Genomic DNA, 22,629 nt, shown 5'->3' with positions numbered 1-22,629 from the left:
ACTCATACACACACCTTGATAAAACAAACACACTCGATAAATTCAAATTTTATTTTAAAGAATCTTCACAAATCAAAGTGCTGAATAAATATTCTGCTACACAACTGAACCACCAGCTGCTGAGGAAGACTCACTCAGACGACCCGGATCTCTCTCTCTCTCTTTCCAACGGCTCGCCCGTCTCACTCTCACTCGACCCGTCTGTCTCTCAGGAGCTACAAACGCTGAGGTCAGCATATAAAAGTCCATGATCGTGTGAAAATAAATTTCATTTCTTGGTTCATTTCATAGAGAAACGGCAGAGATGAGGCGTCACAATCTTTTGAGTCTGTCGTCAGTCGTCACCGGTTTAAAAATGTTTTCGCTCGTTTCCATGGAGACATTCACGGGGGGTTGGGGGAGGGGGGGGGGGGGGTGACCAGAGATGAAGCCGCAGCAGGATGGTCACATGATGGTCACATGATGGTCATACAGGAAGTTGATTCATTCCCGTCACGTCTGGAGCAGCGGTCAGAGGGAAAGAGTGATAAAGAAGCAGAAGTCCAGGTCCAGCTGCATCTGAGGAACGCTGGTGTTCCCGCCGTGGATGACGGGGATCAGAGCGCCGTCCAGCTCGTTCATGTAGCGTTGTGGGAGGAGCCTCCCGCCGGAGCCCGCCAGGTACTCCACCTGCGTGGACGTACGCCAGTGTCATCAGAACATTCAACGATTGAATCTGACATTTAAGAGATCTAAAATTAAATTTCCTTAAATCTTGTGTTATCTCAGGGTCGAGGTGACCCGAAGGCACGAAAAACAAATGTGTTTGTGGTATCCCTTGTGCTGTTTCTGGGTCGAGGTCAACGACGTCCCTGCCTTCCAGAAATGCATATGCAGTGGTAAAGGTCGTTCACCTTGACCAAGAGGCAACACAAGGGATACCACAAACAGATTTGTTTTCAGGCTTTCGGGTCACCTTGACCCAGGAACACAAGGGATAAATGTTTTTGTTTTAATGCATTGAATTATCTTTAAGACTAATTGATGTTGCATTTGTTTTTATTAAATTATTTAATGATCTAATATAACATTTTTTTCATTCTTTCTTAAAATAATTTTGCTAAAACTATTTAAAAATGAATTTCTGATCACATGACTCTCACTGTGACGCGTTACCATGTCGGGCTGCGTGCAGACTCGGAGTGACAGCGAGTTGATGCCGCTGGAGGTCAGCACGGCGAGGTGAGGCGCGAGGGCGCCGCAGGCCGCCACTGCGATGTCCTTCTGGAAGACGCTGCAGGAGGACAGGATGGACGACAGGCTTTGGTCCGGAGACTTGGACTGATAGAAGACCTGGAGGACAGACGAGTCACTGAGTCACGTGTGCTGCTCACAGCTGTGGGGGGAGGGGCAAGGACTGACCTCAGTACAACAGATGACTTGAGACTCCGACTCAAACTCAGTGTCCTGCTGCATTCGGACGCTGACGGCTCCGTCCAGAGGTTTCCCGTCCACGCCGCTCTTCCTGCTGCCAAAACGAACAACTTTGAAAATGGCGCCCCCAGCTGGTGACGTACCTACAGTACATACCTGGTGACCACTGGTTTGGACCAGTTGACCCAGCGCAGCGTCACACTCTCCTTCACCTCGCCGCCGTCGCTGCGACCGCACTGGATGTGGAAGTCCGTCTGCTCCCTCAGCGCCGTCCGCAGGGACTCCATGGTCTCAGGAGGGATTTGAACCATCAGCCCATCTGAGGGGAAGCACAACAGGTTTAGTCTGAGGGTTCTGCCCATGTTGCTGAAGCCTGGCCTGGAACCACCTTCCACGATGCTGGACTTGGCGATGAACCCTGACGAGGCCTTCAGGGCTCCGTTGAAGACCACGAAACTGGCGCCGGTCACTGCAGAGAAGAGTCTTAGGTCAGAGGAGACTACGGGTGTGTATTGGCAAGAATCCAATTTAACCATATATCGAGATACTGTAGGAACAAGGATATATTTGTAAATATAAAATATGTCCAACATCAGCTTTAAAAGCTGCTGGAGTCAACTGTATCCTCTCGTCCTCAGTCATTGCCAAAATTACGCAGGATTTAATTGTTCCTTTATCTGTGGAGGACGTAATGACTGCTGCCATCTAGAGGCCAGAAGATTATTTGCAACACAAAAATGAACAAACGGCGTAAACCATGAAACTATGATAAAAATAAAATGTGATTTGAAAAAAAAGAAAAAAGATATGAATTATATAAAAAATATATTTTTAGTGTATCAATGTTTTTTCACACCTCTACCCTTGACAAGGGCATTCACCTGTGCGGGTCTTGCCCGGCATGCTGCTGGCCTGGGTCTGGTAGGCCCCGTCCTGGTTCTGGAAGCAGACCAGGTGAGAGTCGGCCTCTGGGCTGAAGGTGGCGCCGATACTGATGACGTGCTCGTTGGAGGAGTTGACAACTTTCTGGACCTGGAAGACCCCTTACAACGTCAGCCCACCAACATATCCCAGACCCCCAAGGTTCTGGTCCTGGCCTCACCTCGTGGAAGCTGCACTTGGGCACATCAATGTAAATGTGACCCACTTCCATGTGAACTCTCAGACCCTCCACTGACGCCAGACTGTACTGGTAGTTCCTCAAGTCCTGTAAACATGCGAGTGTATGTCAGTGTGTGTATGAGAGAGAGTCAGTGTGTGTGTGCGTTTATGAGAATGTGTTGGTGTCTGTGTATATAAGAGTTTTTAAATGAGAGAGTGTGTGTGTGCGTGTGTGCGTGCGTGTGTGCGTGGTTCAGGTTCACGATTATGTTTATTTGTGTGTGTTCTCACAGCGAGCAGGTTCATGATAGTGTGTATGTGAGTGTGTGTGTGTGTGTGGGTGTGTGTGGGTGTGTGTGGGTGTGTGGGTGTGTGTGTGTAGTTGCGTGTGTTTGTGTTCTCACAGCGAGCAGGTTCATGATAGTGTGTATGTGAGTGTGTGTGTGTGGGTGTGTGTGTGTAGTTGCGTGTGTTTGTGTTCTCACAGCGAGCAGGTTCATGATAGTGTGTATGTGAGTGTGTGTGTGTGGGTGTGTGGGTGTGTGTGGGTGTGTGTGTGTAGTTGCGTGTGTTTGTGTTCTCACAGCGAGCAGGTTCATGATAGTGTGTATGTGAGTGTGTGGGTGTGTGGGTGTGTGGGTGTGTGTGGGTGTGTGTGGGTGTGTGTGGGTGTGTGTGGGTGTGTGTGTGTAGTTGCGTGTGTTTGTGTTCTTACAGCGAGCAGGTTCATGATGGTGTGTCCAGTCTCTCTGTACACAGACACTCTGTGTCGGACACTGACGAGTGTCGTTGGATACACTGAAAGAGAAAGTTTGTGTTTTTACTAGATGTCATTGTCAGACACTCTTCCCAGCAAGCCGGGGCCACAGCAGTAAAACTGACCGTTATACTCTGCTCCGAGCCGCAGCAGCAGTCTGAGCGGGAACACTTTGGCCCAGGGAACCTCCAGCTTCTGGACCAGCAGGCCGAACAGGAAAGGGTGGTCCGGGAGGGTCAGATCCTCCAGCGGCTGGCACGTGTGAGAGAAGAAGACCATCCCGGCGTGGTCTTTGCTACCAAGGAAGCTGCTGGTGAACGTGACGTTGTCCAGCTCCTTCACAAACTTCCCTGGAAAAACAAAAGCCCAGGTGAGCTCCCTCCTCCTGTCTGTGCTGTCTGGGGGTCTCTTGAGGTGTGTGTGTGGATGAGTAGGGGACTGGGTCTAACCTCTCCGAGCGTCCTGGTAGACACTGAGACAGAGAGAGAACAGGTCTCGGGGCAGAGTCCTCTCATCAGGCAGACACTCCAGCAGGAACACCAGCTCCTTCTGACCGAGCGCCTGAAGACCAACTGAACCAAAACACCAGCAGCTCCGACCGCCGTCTGAGAGAAACAGACACCATGTGACCACGGCAGCATCCAGCAGAGTGTGTGTGTGTTATTGTGTGCATTTGTGTGAGTGCAACAGTGGACACGCACATAAGTTGACAGAAAGATGAAAAACATTTGTGTATCAAAGCGACACTATGTTAAGTCATGGTTGTCTCTGGCTCCCCCTACTGTTCGAACAGTGTAATTACAACTGTGTGAACTTAACGCAGAAGTAATAATAATAACAATAATAATAATAATAATAACACTCAAAGTAAGTCTTCTGTAGATAAAAAATGAATCTGGTTGTACGTTTTCAGATATTGGAATTTAAAACTTATCACCCACTGACTTAGAATAGTCACGTGACATTGAAGAATCATCATGTGACTTTGTAAGAATGATCATGTGACATAGTAAGAATCGACACTAACATGTGACCAGCTTTACGTTAACCAGCAGGTTGGCGTTGAGCACAAAGGTTAAAGGTCGAGGTCCACCCTCCTCCAACAAGTGTCTGATCTGACAAGGGGCTGGACTCTCCTCCACCAGAACGTCTGGAACACAAGAGGAGTCAGGATGAGAGGGTGAGGGAGGAGAAATGAGGGAGGAAGTGGGTGAACATAGATGGAAGAAAGGAAGGAGAAGCAGAAGGAAGGTGAGGAGAGAAGAGGGAGAAGAAGAATTTAGGTGAGGAGAGAATAGGGATAAGAAGAATTTAGTTGAGGAGAGAAGTGGGAGAAGAAGAATGTAGGTGAGGAGAGAAGAGGCAGAAGAAGGCAGGTGAGGAGAGCAAAGAAAGCAGGTGAGGAGAGAAGAAGAAAGTAGGTGAGGAGAGAAAATAAAGAAGATGAGGAGAGAAGAAGGAGAAAAGAAAGCAGGTGAGGGGAGAAGAGGGAGAAGAAGAAGGCATGTGAGGAGAGAAAAGAAAGCAGGTGGGGAGAGAAAAGAAAGCAGGTGAGGAGAGAAAAGAAAGCAGGTGAGGAGAGAAAATAAAGCAAGTGAGGAGAGAAAAGAAAGCAGGTGAGAAGAGAAAAGAAAGCAGGTGAGTAGAGAAAAGAAAGCAGGTGGGGAGAGAAAAGAAAGCAGGTGAGGAGAGAAAAGAAAGCAGGTGAGGAGAGAAAATAAAGCAAGTGAGGAGAGAAAAGAAAGCAGGTGAGAAGAGAAAAGAAAGCAGGTGAGGAGAGAAAAGAAAGCAGGTGAGGAGAGAAAGGAAAACAGATGAGAAGAGAAAATAAAGCAGGTGAGGAGAGAAAATAAAGCAGTTGAGGAGAGAAAAGAAAGCAGGTGAGGAGAGAAAAGAAAGCAGGTGAGAAGAGAAAAGAAAGCAGGTGAGGAGAGAAAAGAAAGCAGGTGAGGAGAGAAGAAGGAAAAGAAGAAAGCAGGGGAGGAGAGAAAAGAAAGCAGGTGAAGAGAGAAAAGAAAGCAGGTGAGGAGAGAAAAAGAAAGCAGGTGATGAGAGAAGAAGGAAAAGAAGAAAGCAGGTGAGGAGAGAAAAGAAAGCAGGTGAGGAGAGAAAATAAAGCAGGAGAGGAGAGAGCACTGACCTCCAGCTCCGTCTTCTCCAGTGAGGAGCAGCAGAGGTGGAAGCTGATCCTCATTGTCAGGCAGAAGACTGGGCTTTTTTTGGACAGCACCGCTGACCCCACACAGCAGGGAGAAGTCCCAGGGTCCGGACGGCGCTAGTCGCACCACCTCAGCCGGGGAGAGGGGGGCATCAGCCCCCGGATGATCCGTCTGAAACAAGAGGAATTGGTTCAGTACTGGAAGTTCAATCTGGAATCGAGGGACTCAGAAACACGTCATGGTACATCAACTCTTTACAGAACTTTGGAGGGTCTTACAGTGTTCTGGTCCGGGCTCAGGCTGAAGTCCTGTGAGCTGCTGCGGTGGCTCAGCCTGGTGGTGTCAGCCACCTCTCCGTTGGGTAGGATTCCATCCGCAAACCAGACCCTCTTCTGTTCCCGATGACACGCTGAGGAGCAGGGGCACAAGAGTCACGGAGGGTCCGAGGACAGTACCGGGTCACACCGTACCATCGTTGGCGGGCTGTTTGAGGACGGACACTGGCACCATGACGGTGGGAGGGGGCGAGTTGAGCGTGCCGGCGGCCTGGGCCTGCTGCAGGGGTGGGATGGTGCTGCAGTACTCAGACGGGATGTTGGGGTTCGGACTGGGACCTGTCGGACTCATCATCCGCTCGATGGCCTGAGCTGGATCACAAGAAGTAGCACAAGGTCATGAGAACAAAATTCCAAGGTCACATCCACAGGGTCCACTGACCACTGCGGCTCAAACCCCTTCAGCTCCACCAGCTTTATTTACTCTTGTTCGACACATATGTGCTCTGATTTCCTCCCCTCTGAGGACGCAACACAAAAACTTCACAAAGAGCTGCTGACGCAAGTTCAAGTCCCAGTGGACCATCAACAAACTCCATGAACTCACAGAAGTTACACTAAAGTTCCCGTGGTCCTCATAACCTCCATCACTCATGACCCCCCAACACTCGAGAACATGACCCCCCCCACCCGCCAACCTGGACCGCTGTCATACTGAAGTCTCCCTCATGAGCCACAACAACAACAACAACAACAACAACTTGAAGGTGATCGTCGTCATGAGACAGAAGACAAAAACATCTACTGCAGCACAAACATCTTACCGCATCGTCGCGAGTCCTGGTCCACACGCTGCTGCTGCTCATCCCTGCCTTGGTCTCTGGCAGAGCTGCTAGCATGTTAGCCGGAGGCTGAGGTGTGTGTGCGATAACACAGGAGGAGCAGCAGGAGCGTGACGTCACTCGGCTGTCACAGAAAGTAGATCACCTCCTTCTTTTAGATCGTCACATGGTCCATCAAGGACGAGTGCCAGAGCTGCCCTCCTCCTCCTCCTCCTCCTCCCATCCCCCGTCCACGCTGCAGCATTTTAAAACCTTCACTGATCCTGCCACCAAACACAAACTGGAGTGCGCAGGAAGAGCTGCCGAGAGCAAGCGCTGAAACATTCATGACGCGAAGGCTATTTTCAGTTCAAAGAGTGAGTCATCAGAAAGAAGTGAGGCCGAGAGGCAAATCAACACTGAAAAAAGAAAGGGGGGGGGGCTCTCATCGTGAACTCTGGGGACCATCTGGGCCACAAAACAGTCAACTAGCAGGAATGTCAAGTCAGCATAAAGCTTATCTGATCTCCATCTTTTCTGAGGACAAGAGAGCAGCACCGAGGGACGACAACAACACCCTACACTCATCACTCTTAACTATAAGCAGCCGACAACAGCTCCCTCTGGTGGCACAGATTTATATAACGGGTAATACAAGGTGATAAGGGATATAGAAGTATATCAGTGTTTAACAATTGACTGGTTCAATCCAATGTTAAATGTATACGATTTTTTACATTTCATTGTTTTTTTAATCATTGAATTCATTTTTTGATATTTACATACACACATTTTTTAGTTATGAGCTAGTTTTTAAATTATTCAAAAGTCTTTCAAATTCAATATAAAATATTGGTATAATCGAGCCACCAAAAAAATACCAAACAAGTACTGAGGTACTTCATCGTACTTCAGCCGGTCACGTTTGAATTAAAGGAACATCAAGAACAAAGGCTTCTGGACTCTGACTTGCAGGTCCAGTCGATGACCCCCTGCTGTGACTGCTCAGAAGTCCAGTTCACTGTACTATCCAAGCTAATTGATGGATTTTTACAGGCCAACGAGCTTCATGTTGTCAATACATCCTCGTCACATCAGACCAATGAAACGACCCGACAGTACTAATAAAACTGAATGGATTTAGACCACTCATCATGACAAAATGAAAAGTAGATTCGATAGACTCTATTAGTGCCTTTACACAGCAGACGATAGAGGTCTGAAGTATATCTTCAACTATATGTGCTGCAAGAGCACACTTGACCAATGACAGGGTCACTCTTTGGTCATCCTCATATCACCTCTGCCAGGCATAAAGAATACTATTCAGTTGAAGATCAATAAACAGAAAAAGTAAGTTCAATAAATAACTCACACATTTGCATTAATACACAAACAATGAATAATGTCAATACAGCACCAACATTCTGGTCAAGTTGATAGCACAGCAGTTATATTATACTAGTTGGCCTTATGCTACCCACAATAACATGCCACTCCTATAGGTTTATTTCTGCTCTATGGTTTTGTAAACCCCCTCCTCCGTGTTATTTTAAGTGCATTCTCACTGGATAAGCCATGTCTGTAAAATAATAATTTTTACTGACATTACCTAGAGATACAGATAAAAAAAAGGCGCAATTATTGAAAGAGAAAGTTAGTGTAACCAATTGTTCAGAGAAGATCAAGTGGACAACCGTTTATTCTCTTCCGTTTCTCAACTTGTGCAGACGCTCAACAGCGTGAGCGCTGCCCTGCACATACATTTGCCCAAACATTATTCTTACAGAAGAGACACAGTCTGTTACAGAAGTGTAACCAAGTGTATTCGTGTGGGAAACAACTAGGCTGCAACCAAGTTTGTAGCTGCACGTCTTCTTTACTTTCGTCATGTGAAACATTACATTACAAATCACAGACATGGCGCATTCGCACGGGATTAAAAACTCAGACATTCATAATTAATTACACTCCGTAATTATTACAAATTACCAGAGGTCCCCAGGTAATACTAATTCTGTGCGAATAGGGCTTAAGAGTTGAATATGGAATGTTGGTCCACTCAAAACACTGTCAGTCAGACATCTCCCACATTGTTTTATGCTTCAAGAGTGTTACTACAGTCCACGTGACGCGTCAGTCTGGAGATAGATAGAAAGTGAGACCATCCCACTGGACCTTACCTCGGTGGATAGTCTCAAAGCAGATGACACACACCCTCGCCTCCTTCTCCAGGTACTTCAGTTTGCACTTGCGGTTGCAGCAGATGTTACAATAGACCTGAGGGAGACATGACATCATCATCAGGAGACGGTTTCAATGACCAGCAACAGGATTGAAAGGGACTACAACTTTTAAAGCTGATGTTTTGACATATTTTGGTTTCAACTTGACAATACTAAAAATATATCGTTGTTACTACAGTATTACAATACATTTTAATATAACATATTTATAACATATTTATAACATATCGTGACACATATCAATACACTTGAGCAGCACAGTATTTCTCACCAAATCACATTGGTCCTGAACACAAGTTCAATATTAAAAAAAAAAATTGAGTCTGATATATTTCAAATGTCCAGCTTCGTGTTTACTGTAACACAGTAATCCTGTGAGCTAGTTCAGAACAAGGAAGAGGAAGTCTAAAGTCTTATTGGTACACTTTGATCAGGTTTATCTGGATGTTTTGTCAGTGACACAGCAGCTCTGTATATCTACAGTACATCAGTGCTTCAGGACTCGAAAGTGGGTCAAGGTCCTGTGCAATGAAGCTATTTATACCTGCTGTGCTTTTTAAGAGAATATGCTTTTGTCTCTTTATTTAGACGTACACTGCAGCACTGTGGATTAGTAGCATCAACCTGTAACCCCTTACTGACCGCAAATAATTCTACCTTCAGACATTAACTTCTTATTCAAGCAACACATGAGGGTATTTTCAAGTTTAAACTGTCTTGAGATAAAGCGGTTTTAAATTAAATTGAAATTAATTGAGCATGTTGTTCTTCAAGAGTCATATCATGTGTTGTGACAATGAGAATGACCTCTGACCTTCCCACAGGCGCGGCAGTGGTGGCGTCTCCTGGTGAAGGTGAATCTCTGGTCACAGTTCATACAGGCGGGGGCTTCGGCGTCAGGAACCCAGGCTGGCTGCCTGCTGCCCAGCTGCTCCTCCTCCTCTTCCTCCTCCTCGTTTATGGTTGCTGGTCCCAAACCATCTGCGACAGGATCCTCAGGGTAGTTGGGTGGCTCAGAGAGTTCATCGTAGCTGTAATCCAGACTTTCCTGAACCGGACACGAGGAATCTGGATTGGTCTGATTCACCGTTGTGTTTGTGTCTGGACCTTCCACTGAACCGCTGACCTGCTCTTCTCTCTCTTCTCCTGCTGGTGGCGATCTTAGGCAGTAAAGCTGTTTAGGTCTGGCGCCTCCATAGGAGGACGGGTCTACAGAACTTCTGCTGCATTGGAGAGAGTCGGTGGGGGAGGCAGGTTCTGCCTGGTCCGGACCACAATTCTGGTTTCCTCCCACAGGAATAAACATGGTTCTGTCACTTTCTGGAGTTGCCAGATCATCTGGGTCATGATGACAACATCCAACCTCCTCCTCTAGAGCACGGTTCTGATCATCAAGACTGTGCAGTTCTGCAGTGCAGCCATGTTCAGCCCGGCTCGGCCCAGACTCTCCGTGGGCCAGCAGGAAAGCATCAAGCTCTTCATCAGTGACCAGCAGCTCTGCCTGGTCGCTCTCAGGGAGATACTCGAACCCAAACTCGGATAGGTGGACTGGACTGGGCTCAGAATGGTAGGAGGAGGGTTCGACGACACTAGTCTCTGGCTGCTGGACCGGACTGGGCTCACAGGGGGTCAGAGACTCAGCTGGGTCTGGGTCAGAGGGCTGGTCTGGAGTCACCGGAACCTGAGCCAGCTGGTGAAGTAATGCAGGGCCAGCAAGCTCATTGGATCGACTCTGATCCAGGATTGGGTCGATCTGAGGAGGGACCACGTCCTCACACTCCTCAGCTGCAGGTGTCGTCAGAGCTCCACACATGGAGAGAGACAGACAGGACAGACGTGAACCTTCAGCACTAGCTGAAGGCGAGTCCTCTTCACCGCACACTGGGCTCTCCGAGTCCAGTCCATCTGGACCCTTGGGAAGTGGGGAAGAATTGTTCTCCTGGAGTTTGCAGGCTAGTTCTGCGTACTCCTCTTCAAGTTTTTCCACAGCCTCGGGTGGTCTCTCAGGTCCCACCAGGGACTCGCTTGATTCAATCTCTGCAGGAAGGATGACATCGAGCAGACTGAGTGAGCCAGAGAATCCATCGACACCCTCAGAACCGTTCTGACTCTGAGACCAGACTCTCTGAGCAGAGCCGTCCTCCAGGGTCATCACCGGGGCGTCAAAGTCCACCAGCAGACCCCCTTGCTCCTCCTCTTTCTCCTCCATCTGCTTTCCAAGGGCATCCAGCGGACTGAAGGCATCGTGGCTGTCAGACCGGACGAGTATGGCAGAGCTGGTGTCGTTCACGAGGTCGCAGACTGGCTTCAGAGCTCGGTCCGGACACAGAGGAGCCGAGCGCTGTGCGGCGACCCGGTCAACAGAGGAGAGCAGGTCCACTCCAGTGAGAGGCTGACCCATGTCCTCTCCATCCTCAGGACTCTGACCAGCTGGGGGCTCCTGACCACTGCTGGCAGAACCATAGTGAAGAGCGCTGAGGTCAGGAAGGCTTGGCGGGGCGACGGACGGCTCTGAGAAGAAGATGGACGGCTTCAAGAAAGGAGGGCGGCTCTCGTGCTCGTCTAGAAAAAAGAAGGCAGAGAAGAACCAAGACATGAAGAAACTTACAAATGGAGAGGAAACATCTCAGAACCAAATGTCAAGAGGAACATTTCTCTTTACCGACCACCAACATCTGATCTTCTCAAACAGAGGAGGGAAACTTAAACATTACGAGTATCAAACTTCTCACCTGAACTGAGCTCCAAGTCGTCCAGCAGCCTGTCCAGGTCGCACACAGCTGCCTTGAAGAAGCTGTCCATGCTGGACGAAGAGGTCCGCTGATCCTGAGAGGCACCAGAAGATCTGTGGAAAGAAGGAAGTCCGTCTAAGTTTCAGGTCCCTCCTTCACTTACACATTAACTCAGGAGATATTGAGTAATTCAAACACCGTCATAGAGAAGTTTCCTTCTAAACGGTGCATATTCACCAACGTCTACAGACATGTTGTTATTAAAACGCTTATGAGTCTCTCGACCAACACTTCAGAATAATTACTTTTATTAGAAGTAATTGTGTTAAAACAACACAGAGCTGGAGCAATGAAGGGAGTGAGACTTCAATGGAAACGACCAGCAGTTTTAGAGTCAGTTATAAAATTGAGAGTTATTTTAGTTGTCAAGTGTTGTTACAGTCTCACTCAAAATTAAAGAAAAATGAATTACATTTTAGTTCAGGAATGTGTCTAGTCCTACCACAGCAGATAAAACACCTGTAACCAAGTGAATAATGTAATATAAAAGTTTAGGAGTGAAAATGTTTCATTCTTAATGTGCAAAATAGTTAAACATTTTAACCATCTAACTTACTAAATTAGAGTTGGATAAAGTAATTTTGAATAACTGGAAGTTTTTTAGTGTCCAGGGAACACTCCTAAGTACCTTCTATTACTCTCTGGTGGCATCAGACTTATTCTATGGACAGGTCTGTCCTGGGCTGCTCCCTGGACTCAGTGGAGGAGGTGGGTTCAAGGTGTTCCATGAAGGAAAAACCTCTCTCACCTGCTTCAGAAAATTCTGATGGCACTGAACAGCGACTCCATTGCCAGACTTGTACAACCACGCTGCAGGAAGTAGAGATTTTGACGCTCCTTTCAGCCCATTACATTGAGTATATTTAATTTTAATGTGTGCCTTGCGTTTCATTTGTGTTGTGACACATCTGTACTTGTTCATGTGTACTAATGTTTGTTGTTGACTAAATATTTATCATTACTTTATTTAATATACACTGGTTTTATTTCACTATTCTTTATTTAATTATTTGTATGTATTTATTGTGTTTATTATTATTGTGTATCTTATTTCATTGTATCTTTTTTTTTGTAGGCAGAACTTATCTTGGAAAAGAGACAATTCTATATCCATGGGACAATATAAAGTATGTCGTAGCATAATAGGTGCCGCAGAATATCTGTCTCGGTCCCCGTTTTTCTATTTGCTCATTTTGTTTATCTTTATTTAATTATTTTACTCTGTACTACCACCACAAAAAGAAAATCCTGCTTTGTGTTTACAATACTAGCAACAAATGTCTCTGATAATTGAATTAGAAAAACAAATGTTACCAACTCAAGGCAACAAACTTATCGTTTGAGCTCTTGGATGCAACTTTATGAATTATTCTGTTTTTCCTTATCTGTACACAATTGAAGTATTTTGATTTCTGACACACACACAAAATGAACCTAAATCACACAAGTATCAATTATACTTCATGCATGTATTTCAAGTTCAATTGTGTGTGCTGTGGAAACTCCACATAATATTGTGTTGCGTGTGTTTATTATAAGATGCTGCTTCAGGGAACTTTGTGTGTTTTATGTTTCTGCCTCATCTCATGGAAGCAGGTCCAACTTGTTTTTAAAAAAGGCGTCGAGTAAACTCCTCGAAATGCCTTCCGCGTTCACATAAGATAATCCATCAGTCGAAGGCGATCGAAGTGATCAATAGCAAGTACCGTGTAGCACTAGCAACAACAACACTGAGTCCACAGCCCTTGACAGCTCTTTGTACGACGACTACCCGCAAACAGTCGACCGTGACGCCGTGGCCAGGAGTCGACACACCCGGGTCATTAAACAAAAAAACAAACAAAATAAAATATTAAAATAACTTTCGTAAAGTTGTCATTAGCTTGTTGGACGCAGCAAGCCCCGGCTAATGTTAAGCTAAGTAGTTAGCCTCACCGGCGGCTGTCACTCTCGCATTCTCGGGTCGAACTCGAACCAGAACATTCTCCTCCCGTCCCGACAGACGGTCGCAGGGCCGTCACCGAAGAAGCTGCACCATCGTTGAGGTTCACTTTGGAATGTAGCAGAGTTTTTCAGGGAGACACGGCGGCCATGATGGTCGGTCACACGACCTGCGAGCAGCTTCCGGTGACGTCAGAGTAAACAAAAACAAACAAACCTATTAGACAAATTCATTGAATAAATAGATTCAGGAAAAATATCTTAAAATAAATTCTCTTTTTTTCATGATTTTTATTTTATTTGTATGAATGAAAATCTAAATATTATATCGGACTTTCAAATTTTTAATATAAAGAATTGCTTAATGACTAGTAGTGACATTTGTTGTGAGAAGCTTCTGATGAAAAGAAAGTGACGTCATAACCGGACTCCCGCCTTCTACCCTGGCTAACCGGTAAGGTGGAGCCTCGACGGAGAAGACGCACTTGACACAACTGTACCGGACGAAGACGAATATGTCGGCGAACTCGACCACAAGACTCGCTAAAGTAAGACATGTTTGACTTTCATATCCACAGAACCCACAGTCCGGGGTCAGTGACTGGCTGATTCTGTACCACAGATTCTTGATGCACTGGACCAGAACCGGTCAAACAATCGACCGATGGGCAACCAAAATATTTACAAGTCGAATAACAAAACAAAAAAACACACTGAAGGAACGGAAATATTATTTAAGGTTAACACATCACGTAAAAGTTATTTTTAAGTTTCATTCTTTACTTTCGGTTTCGATTCCGGGGCTCACGGTTCTGGTCACTTATTTAAATTAAATTCGGAAAGTGTTGACTAATGTATCGAACTATACCAGTGCTATTAAATGAATAAAATGTTGGTTTAAAATTATTATTATTATTATTATTTTTAATTTAAATGCTTTTTCTTTTTTTTTTTAATTATTGAATTCAAAATGTGTCTATAAACAAAGGCTGGATATGTTTCCATTTAATTATTAAATGCAATAAATTGCAATTTGAGTTCCTTTAAAAAAAACTATTTTGAAAAATCTAAGATTTTAAAAATTATTGCATTTTTTATTGAGTTTTATATTCAAATTCCAATCATTAAAAAATAAATGTAGTGTTTATTTTGTTACATAGCCTTTTTTAATTCAACAACAAATGTTGGCATAATAGTGACACCAGGCAATACCAACAAGAGTAAAGATGTGGTTGATCGAACTTTCACCCCATCAGAGCTGCACTATTATACCAAACTTCATTAAAAAAAATCAAGAACTCTACATCAATTTTCTTGTAACTGGTCACAAAGTGTGCTGTTGTTTTATTTTACCATGGCCTTATGTTTAGAGTTTCCACCTCCACGCAGGGGATTGTAGTTTCATTCCAAGACTCTATTTTCCATCTGTGCAGGAGCTCAAGGATATCGAGAAAATGCAGCTGCTGCACTCCATCGTAGTGGACAGGTCCGACCTGTACAAGTGGCAGGGTCTGGTCTTACCGGTGAGTATCCTGGTTCTCTCTGTGGCACAGCAGATCCTCAGACCCTCTCCTGCCTCGCAGACCGAGGCCCCGTACAAGACGGGAGCCTTCAAAGTGGAAGTCAAATTCCCGCCCGAGTACCCGTTCAAACCACCCACGGTGACCTTCAAGACCAGCATCTACCACCCCAACATAGACGAGAACGGCCAGGTCTGCCTGTCCAGCATCAGCGTGGAGCACTGGAAGCCTGCAACTAAAACTGAGAAAGGTATTTGATCTCAACAATGGAAGTATATCAATGGCATCAGAATATTGAATGATTGAATTTAATATTTAAAATATTGAAAGGTTGTATTTTAAATTGAATATTAAAAAATTGAAGCCTACGAATTGGACCTATCTGTGTCTGTTAGCCCTGCATTTATGTTGAATTTTTTAATATAGATTTTATGACTTCACATTTTTTAGTTTTGAATATAAGACTTGTTCATTTTTATAATTGAATTCGAAAGGCTTAGATTTTTTTTATATTGAATTTAAAAGGCTAAATAATATTGAATAATTGAAATTAAAATATAATGAATTCAACCACTCAATATTCTGACAACACTGCTACCATTTGTCGGGATGTAATAAACAATGAGGATCGCGGCTACAAACTGACTAAGGAAGTAGAAAATAAAAGCTATATTACACAACAACATAACCAGGATGGTGAGGGAGGGATAGACGTGGGGTCTTCATGCTGCTCTCTGGTCCTGCAGTGCTCACCGAACTGCTGCACATGGTCAACAACCCGCAAGTGGATCATCCTCTGAGGCCCGAGCTGGCCAAAGAGTTGAGTAAAGACCCGAAGAAGTTCCTCAAACAGGCGGAGGAGTACACCAAGAAGCACAGCGAGCCGAGACCAGCGTGATCGGACCCCGGCGCCTGCCAGCGAATGATTCCGGTCCACTCCAGCTTCTGATTTCCTTTCACGCCCAGCAGGGCGACGCCCTAGGGCTGGTCTCGAAAACATTCCATCGCTAATGTTCTTCCTGTATCTGTCCATCCCGCATAACAAACCTTGATTTTTGTTGTTGAACTTTTGTGCGATTCAACTTCTTTTAAGTAAATCATTGTTTTTTTCCTGCATAGGTTCTATGAATAGAAATATTCTTGTGGGTAGATATTAGACACTCATTTCAATCTTCTGTATGTGTTACAAATGTCGCACAAATTAAAATAAGCTATGTTGACCTTGAGTACCATCACCACGTTCACTAACCCGTCTCAGCTAAAAGTCACACAAAGCCAAGTGAGGGGCTGACAGGCAGGTGTCAAACTCATGGCATGGGGGCAAAATCAAAGATGAGAGCGATTAAGATAAAGAACAGAGATTATGGATGTTAACAATCATACAGAGACTTAAAATAAAATGAAGGAAAGGTTTGTGCTACTGCCACTGAAAGAGCACGACACCCCTCAAGCAAAAAAAAAAAAGTGTCCAGAGAGCTGTGTGAGCCGGAAGTAGTAGCAGTAAGTGGAGGCCAGTCAGAATCTAGAGCTTTTATTTTGAAACTTGACTTCCTGTTTGTGGGCGTTCCTCACTTCTTGAACTGGGCAACGGGTGCAGGAACTTTGATGTCCTGACCTTTCTCCAGACGCTTCTCACACTCGATCAGGTAGTTCACGCCGTCGACCACCGTCTGCACCAGCTCCACCTGCAGGCACGGAGGTCGTCAAACACAAACTTCTCTGACAAAATTCACAGAAGTGATGATTTTATTAATTGAATCAAATCATGTTTATATAGAAAGTTTTAATTAGTTTTATTAAATAATTTATTTAAATAAAGTATTTACTGAGGTGTAACATTTATTAAGTGTTTATCAAAATATATTTTTTTTTAGTAAAAAAAATTCATTTATGTTTTACTTTGGATTTTCTAACTCCAATAATACCAAAAATAATTCAATGAAAATATCAAATGTTGATTTCTAAGCATTGCATTCTTTTAAATAATTGAATACAATAATTTACATATTTAAAGGTTGAATTAGATTTTTTTTTTTTAATAATTCAGTTAAAAGTTTTAAATATTGCATAAAAAAGTATTTTCTTTCAAAGATATATTTTCTATTCTAATTGGAAGAATTCAAAATCAATTTTTTTAATTATATTTTCTATTCTTAATTCAATATAAAATGGTAATATATTACACCATAATTGGTATAATAGTTCTACCATGATTGGCTGAATGTTAATCTTTGTACTCTTTGGGTATCATTTGATTTGGTAAATCAAAATCCATATATTAAAAACAAAAAACTAAATATCAATTAAAAAAGTCACAGTTTCAGTTCAATATTCTGAACAACTTTCTCTAAACAATTTGAAGATGTTTTTTCTATTACTAAGTTAAAGTTTGTCCAGACAAACCCCAGTTCCTGATGTCACCTGCAGGTGTTTACTCACCTCAGATTTACCCAGACGGTCATTGTTGGAGATGTCGAACGTGTCTCCGGTCGCGGCCGTGTCCACTCCTCCGGTGCCTCTCTTCTGCAGACGCAGGTTGTCCAGGATTTTGGAGAATCTGGGATCCTGCAAGACAGTCGGGAGGTCAGTGAACTTGTGTTTCATGTCGAGGTTCTGAATCCTTACAGAGCTGAAGTGGATCAGGATTGTTTTACCTTGCTGAGTTTGGGCAGGCGGACGTGGACTCCGGCTCTGAGTCCTGTCCCCAGGTTGGATGGGCAGGTCAGGACGTAGCCCAGGTGCTCGTTCCACATGAATTCCCAGCCACGCTCCTGGATGAGGTGCTCCACCTGCAGGACACGAGATCATGGTTGGATCTCGTCCATGGAAAAATCAGACATTCCTCGGACCTGCTTGAGTCCTCGACAGAATCTCTCAAAGACCCGCTTCATGTTGCCCCCCTTCTCCATGGAGATGACTCGGGTGTGGTCTTCTTCGTTCACCCAGATCAGGAATGTCTTCTCGTTGTTGTGCCTGAGGAGAGACGAACACCTTCATCTCCATCCTCTTCATCATCACGTTTCTCAGCACAGACAGATGCTTTAGGTTCAACTCTCAAGGGCAACGCATCATCAAGTTCTCCTCTCAGTCTTAGATGGTTTTAAACTACCTGCTGACATTTTTTCTTCATTTTGTCTCGGCTCTTCAAGGTGAGTTCCGCCACGCCCATTAGGGGGCGCTATTCACTCTCCCACATGGGAATATAAGCACTTCAGAGTCAGAGATCAGCTGCATAGGTAATATGGAAGTACATCAGCCATCGGCATATTCAAGAACGTCATTTAAAATGTTGTTTTAAGCATTTCATTATTTGAATAATTTATTAACTTAAAGGTTAAATTTAATAACTTTATCTAATTTAACATTCAAAAGTTGTATTGAAAATAACTAAATGTACTCATTTCCAAACTGAAATGTTGGGTTCGGTTTTATTGAATTTATTGAATTTATTAATTTCTATATTGAAAGTTGTTTAAAAGCCTAACTTCTTTTTTTTTTATAATCGAATTAAAATATTCGAATATTTTCAAATTGACTACATTATCTTTACACATGAACTTTGATATTTCAATCCGGAAATTAAAAAATACATTTTCTAAATTCAGCATTTTTTCATTCGTAGCCTTTTAAATTTAGTATATCAATGTAAGTATAATAGTGGGACTAGACAATACCAAAATAGAAACGATACTACTAAACAATTTAGAATTCTATTCTATTTTTTAATTATTAGAAATTGAACATTCAACTCTATGTGTGAAAAATGTATACATTTTGAAAATATTACATTTTTTATTTAAATTATTCACTAGAAAAGTTCAACCTTTCAATGTAGAAATTATTGATTTCAATTATTGGCAAAAAATGCTAAATTAAATCATGATGACACTTATATACTTCCATATACATATATAACCAGAAAATTAAGCATAGCAAAAGTTAGCATAGCAAAAGTTAGCGTAGCATAAGACAGAGTAAAATAAGCACAACAAAAGTTATCTTAGTAAAATGAGCCTTGCTAGATTTGCATGGCACACGTTAGCGTAGCAATGGCTAGCATAGTAAAATAGCTGTTCTCGTCTATTGGAGTTTGATGTTGACGTACAGACTTCACACAAGCTAACACTGCAGACGTGCACAAACCCTACCAGATCCCTCTGGCATCCGGCCAGTCTCGGGCCATGAAGGCGCACGTCAACAATGGGGACACGGGCTTGTCGAACAGGAAGTGGTCCTAATGGGTCGGAGGGTAAAGGCTAGGGGTCAAGAAGGTGTGATAGGCGGGTGACACAGAGCCAGGTAGTTTCTAACACTAGAACTAATCTCAGGACTTCCGAGGTGGTCTTTCTTACCAGATCCCTCGGGCGTCAGGCCAGTCCCGGGCCATAAAGGCCGAGGTCAGTAAAGGAGACACGGGCTTGTCGAACAAGAAGTGGTCCTGACGCAGCGTGATCAGAAAACACTATGGGTCAATATGACACAAAAACCACTGGTGCGTCTCAGCGCCCCCTTCTGGTTCAGATCTTTAAAAAAAACTCTTTGTTTCGACCCACTTCACAATCCTAAGCCTTCAGCCACGAATCCTTCTTCAGAGATTTGGCCAAAACACAAAAAAAACTGCGAGAGCGAATGCGGTTTTCAAGGTTCAAGGTCCTGTCTTAAGATCTCGGGACCGTCAGGAAGTATCTGAAACGGGTCACTGGACTCACGACACACGGGTCACATGACACTCACATCGATCAGCTGCTGCTGCTCTTTCTCCGTCATGTCGCCCAGGCCGTAGTAGCGACCCTCCAGGTCGCCCTCCAGGCCGGCCAGCGCCATCACCACCACCCGCTCCACCTCGCGCCGCTCGGCCCGGCTGCAGGCGGGAGGCAGGCTCAGGCCGCGGATGCTGCGACCGGTTCTGACCCGGGAGGAAAGCACGTAGTTCTCGTCAAAGACCCCGTTGGTCAGCTGGAGAGGGGAAGAGGTTGTTGAGATGGGAGTACGCTTTTCAGACCTGCCACTGAGGCCGCACCTTGGAGGACTCCAGGTCGGTCGGGTGGGTCATGGTTTTGGGGTCGTAGCCGTTGTGACGGTCCTTGATGATCGGGTCGAAGAGTTCGGCGAAGACCTGCAACAAAAAACCATCAGTTTTTGGAGTTGTTAATCAAGCCTGACGACCTCTGACCTCATAGCTCTCCTCGTCTCCGGCCACGCAGCCCACTGTCTTGATGAACGGGTGTCCCGGGTTGTCCACCCCGGTCTGGATGCACTGGTCCAGGGTCCAGCTGCTAGGGGTCAGCTTGTCCCTGAGCTTGGCGTAGATGGCCGGGGTCAGAGCGGTCGCCATGCAGTTGTTGTGCTTACGCAGGTCCGGGAAGTCAGAACTGCGGGGGGGTGATGACATGACTAGAGGTTACAAGAAGTAGAATCTGAAGATATGATACGTATGAGAAATACAGAAATACATTAGGATATATTGTGATACTGTAGGATATATTTGTAGTATTGTCCAGTACTTGAATCTGGTGTTGAAGAATTTAGAGACCACATGACTCTTGATGAAGTTGTGACTGCTTTCATTTGTTTTGAAACCAAAATATGTCCAAAAATCAGATTTTAAATCCCGGAGTCGACTGTATCCTCTCGTCCTCAGTCATCACTTGGATCCCACGGAATTTTATTTTTCCTTTAGCTTCAGAGGACTTAATAATTGCTGCCATTTAGTGGCTGGAAGATTATTAAGAACGCAAAAATGAACAATATTTACATGTTAATTGTAAAAACAGAAAAAAATGTTTAATACACACTTGAAATATAAACCATTAAAGAACTAGGTTAAAAATAATATATCATTTGATAGCAGAAAAAAAACATTGTTATTTTTACCATTAGCAAAAAAAGTTGCAATATTTTAGGTCCTCGATCCCCCCCCCCCCCCCCCCTCCTAGAAATTAATAGCTGCCATGGTGATGTGTAACCGTGCAGCCTCACCTGGCAGGGTACAGCTTCCTCTTGGTGTCGGCAGCCATCAACGGGCTGTCATTCAGCAGGTAACCCGTCGCCAAGGTGCCCATGCCCAGACCGGCCAGCAGGGCGGCGGTGTGACGGCCAGAGATCAGACGAGTGGCCATGGTTCCTCTTGAGGACTGGAGTCGTTTTTAGATCAAAGAAGCTGAGGGAGGACCGTGTGGTTAGTCTGAGTTCATCAAGACATGGTCCTGGTCCAAGACCAGGACCTGGACATACCAGGACCAGAATTAGAACCAGGTAAAAAAAAAGAATATAGAACACCACTATAACCAGCTGAGATCCAGTCTTATCGGTTCAGAGGTGAACTTCACACGTCCAGTCTGTCAACTTTGACCTCTCAAACCCAGTGACATCATCAAATTCGGCAAGGTTAAGGAGATTAGGAGCAGGAGGTCTGGAGCTCTGAGCCTCTTAACACCTTGATCATGTGACCTGAAGTCTGAAGGGTATAAGTAGTTAAAGAAATAATGATAACAATATGATTTAGTTTTAACAATTTTAGACAGTGTGTGTGTGAGAGTGTGTGAGATTATTAATAGAGGTGAGAGTCTGCCAGAGTTGGGGGGGCAACAAACGTCCTGAACCAGAACCAGGACATTCTGCACTGATCACATGTGACCAGAACCCCCCGGCATGCAGGCTGTGTCCAAACCCCGGGATCAAGTGCAGGAAACGATATATAGATTGATTGACAGCTCAAATGTCAAGGAGAAAGTTCAGACGTCACATGATCACATGACTTTGATTAAACATGACCCCTGAGCATTTCACACTAGACGTAATGGACGGAAGGACAAATGACCGCTCACCAGGACACACTCTCTCACACACACACACACACACATACAGCACCACTCTCACACTTACACACTTACACACCTGTCTGGACCTCCAGACTGATCATCATCATCTTCATCATCACCAGAATGAAACAGTAGAATAGAGGCTCCAGGATTAAGGTAATCCTGCAGTGAGATTAGAAGAAATGAAGTCCACGTACCTGAGTCGCTCACGGCTGCTCGCTCTGAGACTCTCACTGCGCTCCTGGAGTCCTGTGCCCACTGCTCCTCCTCCTGCCGATGGATCAGAACCAGCAACCAATCACCGGAGGAGGGGCAGCAGGGGGGCCAGTCACCTTGACCTTTCCAGACTTACGACGGACAAACTGAACGTCTGTGTCGACACGTACACACTCTTACACACACACAGACTCACACATGAGAGTAAGACTTTCACACAATAGACCCAGAAAAACCAGACAAAACCCCACATCAGGTACACAACAATACACACAATTTCCTGGCACATGTTGACAAACTCTTAAAACATTTTTTTATTTTAGTTAATTGTTAACGTGTTTGACAGTTTGCAAATTTGATTTAGAGTTTGTAAATTTGTATCAGGAAAATTGATTTTATTTTGTCTTTGAGATTTAAAAAAAAGTTTTTAGGTGAGCATCATTAAAAGAGTTTTAATTGTGTTTCAGAGTTTGTGAATTTGTTTCATTAAATTGTAAATGTGTTTCAGAGTTTGTGAATTTGTTTAATTAAATTGTAAATGTGTTTCAAAGTTTGTGAATTTGTTTC

General features: G+C 44.4%; 3 protein-coding genes across 4 annotated transcripts; 1 reads left to right on the top strand and 2 right to left on the bottom strand.

The window, feature by feature from the left end:
* Positions 1 to 36: 36 nt before the first annotated feature.
* On the bottom strand, positions 37 to 13,677 carry zfyve16 (zinc finger, FYVE domain containing 16). Its single transcript, XM_087790871.1, has 18 exons — positions 13,500 to 13,677; positions 11,505 to 11,617; positions 9,587 to 11,334; positions 8,710 to 8,806; positions 5,901 to 6,077; positions 5,709 to 5,839; positions 5,412 to 5,601; positions 4,299 to 4,421; positions 3,721 to 3,876; positions 3,397 to 3,621; positions 3,230 to 3,312; positions 2,516 to 2,620; positions 2,295 to 2,445; positions 1,802 to 1,882; positions 1,570 to 1,732; positions 1,402 to 1,507; positions 1,156 to 1,332; positions 37 to 669 (listed from the first exon to the last, which is right to left on the bottom strand). The coding sequence occupies exons 2-18, from the start codon at positions 11,572 to 11,574 to the stop codon at positions 511 to 513; spliced, it is 3,942 nt and encodes a 1,313-aa protein (XP_087646997.1). The 5' UTR covers positions 11,575 to 11,617; positions 13,500 to 13,677; the 3' UTR covers positions 37 to 510.
* A 258-nt stretch (positions 13,678 to 13,935) lies between these two features.
* Positions 13,936 to 16,251, top strand: LOC148079343 (ubiquitin-conjugating enzyme E2 L3-like). Its single transcript, XM_087790870.1, has 4 exons — positions 13,936 to 14,053; positions 14,939 to 15,028; positions 15,089 to 15,275; positions 15,772 to 16,251. The coding sequence occupies exons 1-4, from the start codon at positions 14,021 to 14,023 to the stop codon at positions 15,921 to 15,923; spliced, it is 462 nt and encodes a 153-aa protein (XP_087646996.1). The 5' UTR covers positions 13,936 to 14,020; the 3' UTR covers positions 15,924 to 16,251.
* A 289-nt stretch (positions 16,252 to 16,540) lies between these two features.
* ckmt2a (creatine kinase, mitochondrial 2a (sarcomeric)) lies at positions 16,541 to 22,103 on the bottom strand. Of its 2 annotated transcripts, none has more exons than XM_087790868.1 (10): positions 22,044 to 22,103; positions 21,005 to 21,185; positions 20,199 to 20,397; positions 20,046 to 20,141; positions 19,760 to 19,981; positions 19,378 to 19,463; positions 17,875 to 17,998; positions 17,680 to 17,814; positions 17,465 to 17,590; positions 16,541 to 16,710 (listed from the first exon to the last, which is right to left on the bottom strand). In XM_087790868.1, exons 2-10 carry the CDS (start codon positions 21,142 to 21,144, stop codon positions 16,594 to 16,596), a joined length of 1,245 nt encoding a protein of 414 aa, XP_087646994.1. In that variant the 5' UTR covers positions 21,145 to 21,185; positions 22,044 to 22,103; the 3' UTR covers positions 16,541 to 16,593. The 2 variants fall into 2 exon arrangements, with proteins under 2 accessions (XP_087646994.1, XP_087646995.1); XM_087790869.1 differs by lacking the exon at positions 19,378 to 19,463 and adding an exon at positions 19,174 to 19,259.
* Between the last annotated feature and the right edge of the window lie 526 nt (positions 22,104 to 22,629).

The sequence above is a fragment of the Callionymus lyra genome, chromosome 5, assembly GCF_982586985.1.
Source record: "Callionymus lyra chromosome 5, fCalLyr1.hap1.1, whole genome shotgun sequence".
In the NCBI taxonomy this organism is placed as follows: domain Eukaryota; kingdom Metazoa; phylum Chordata; class Actinopteri; order Syngnathiformes; family Callionymidae; genus Callionymus; species Callionymus lyra.
Note: the sequence above shows the minus strand (reverse complement) of the source record. Positions and strands in the feature narration are given on the sequence as shown.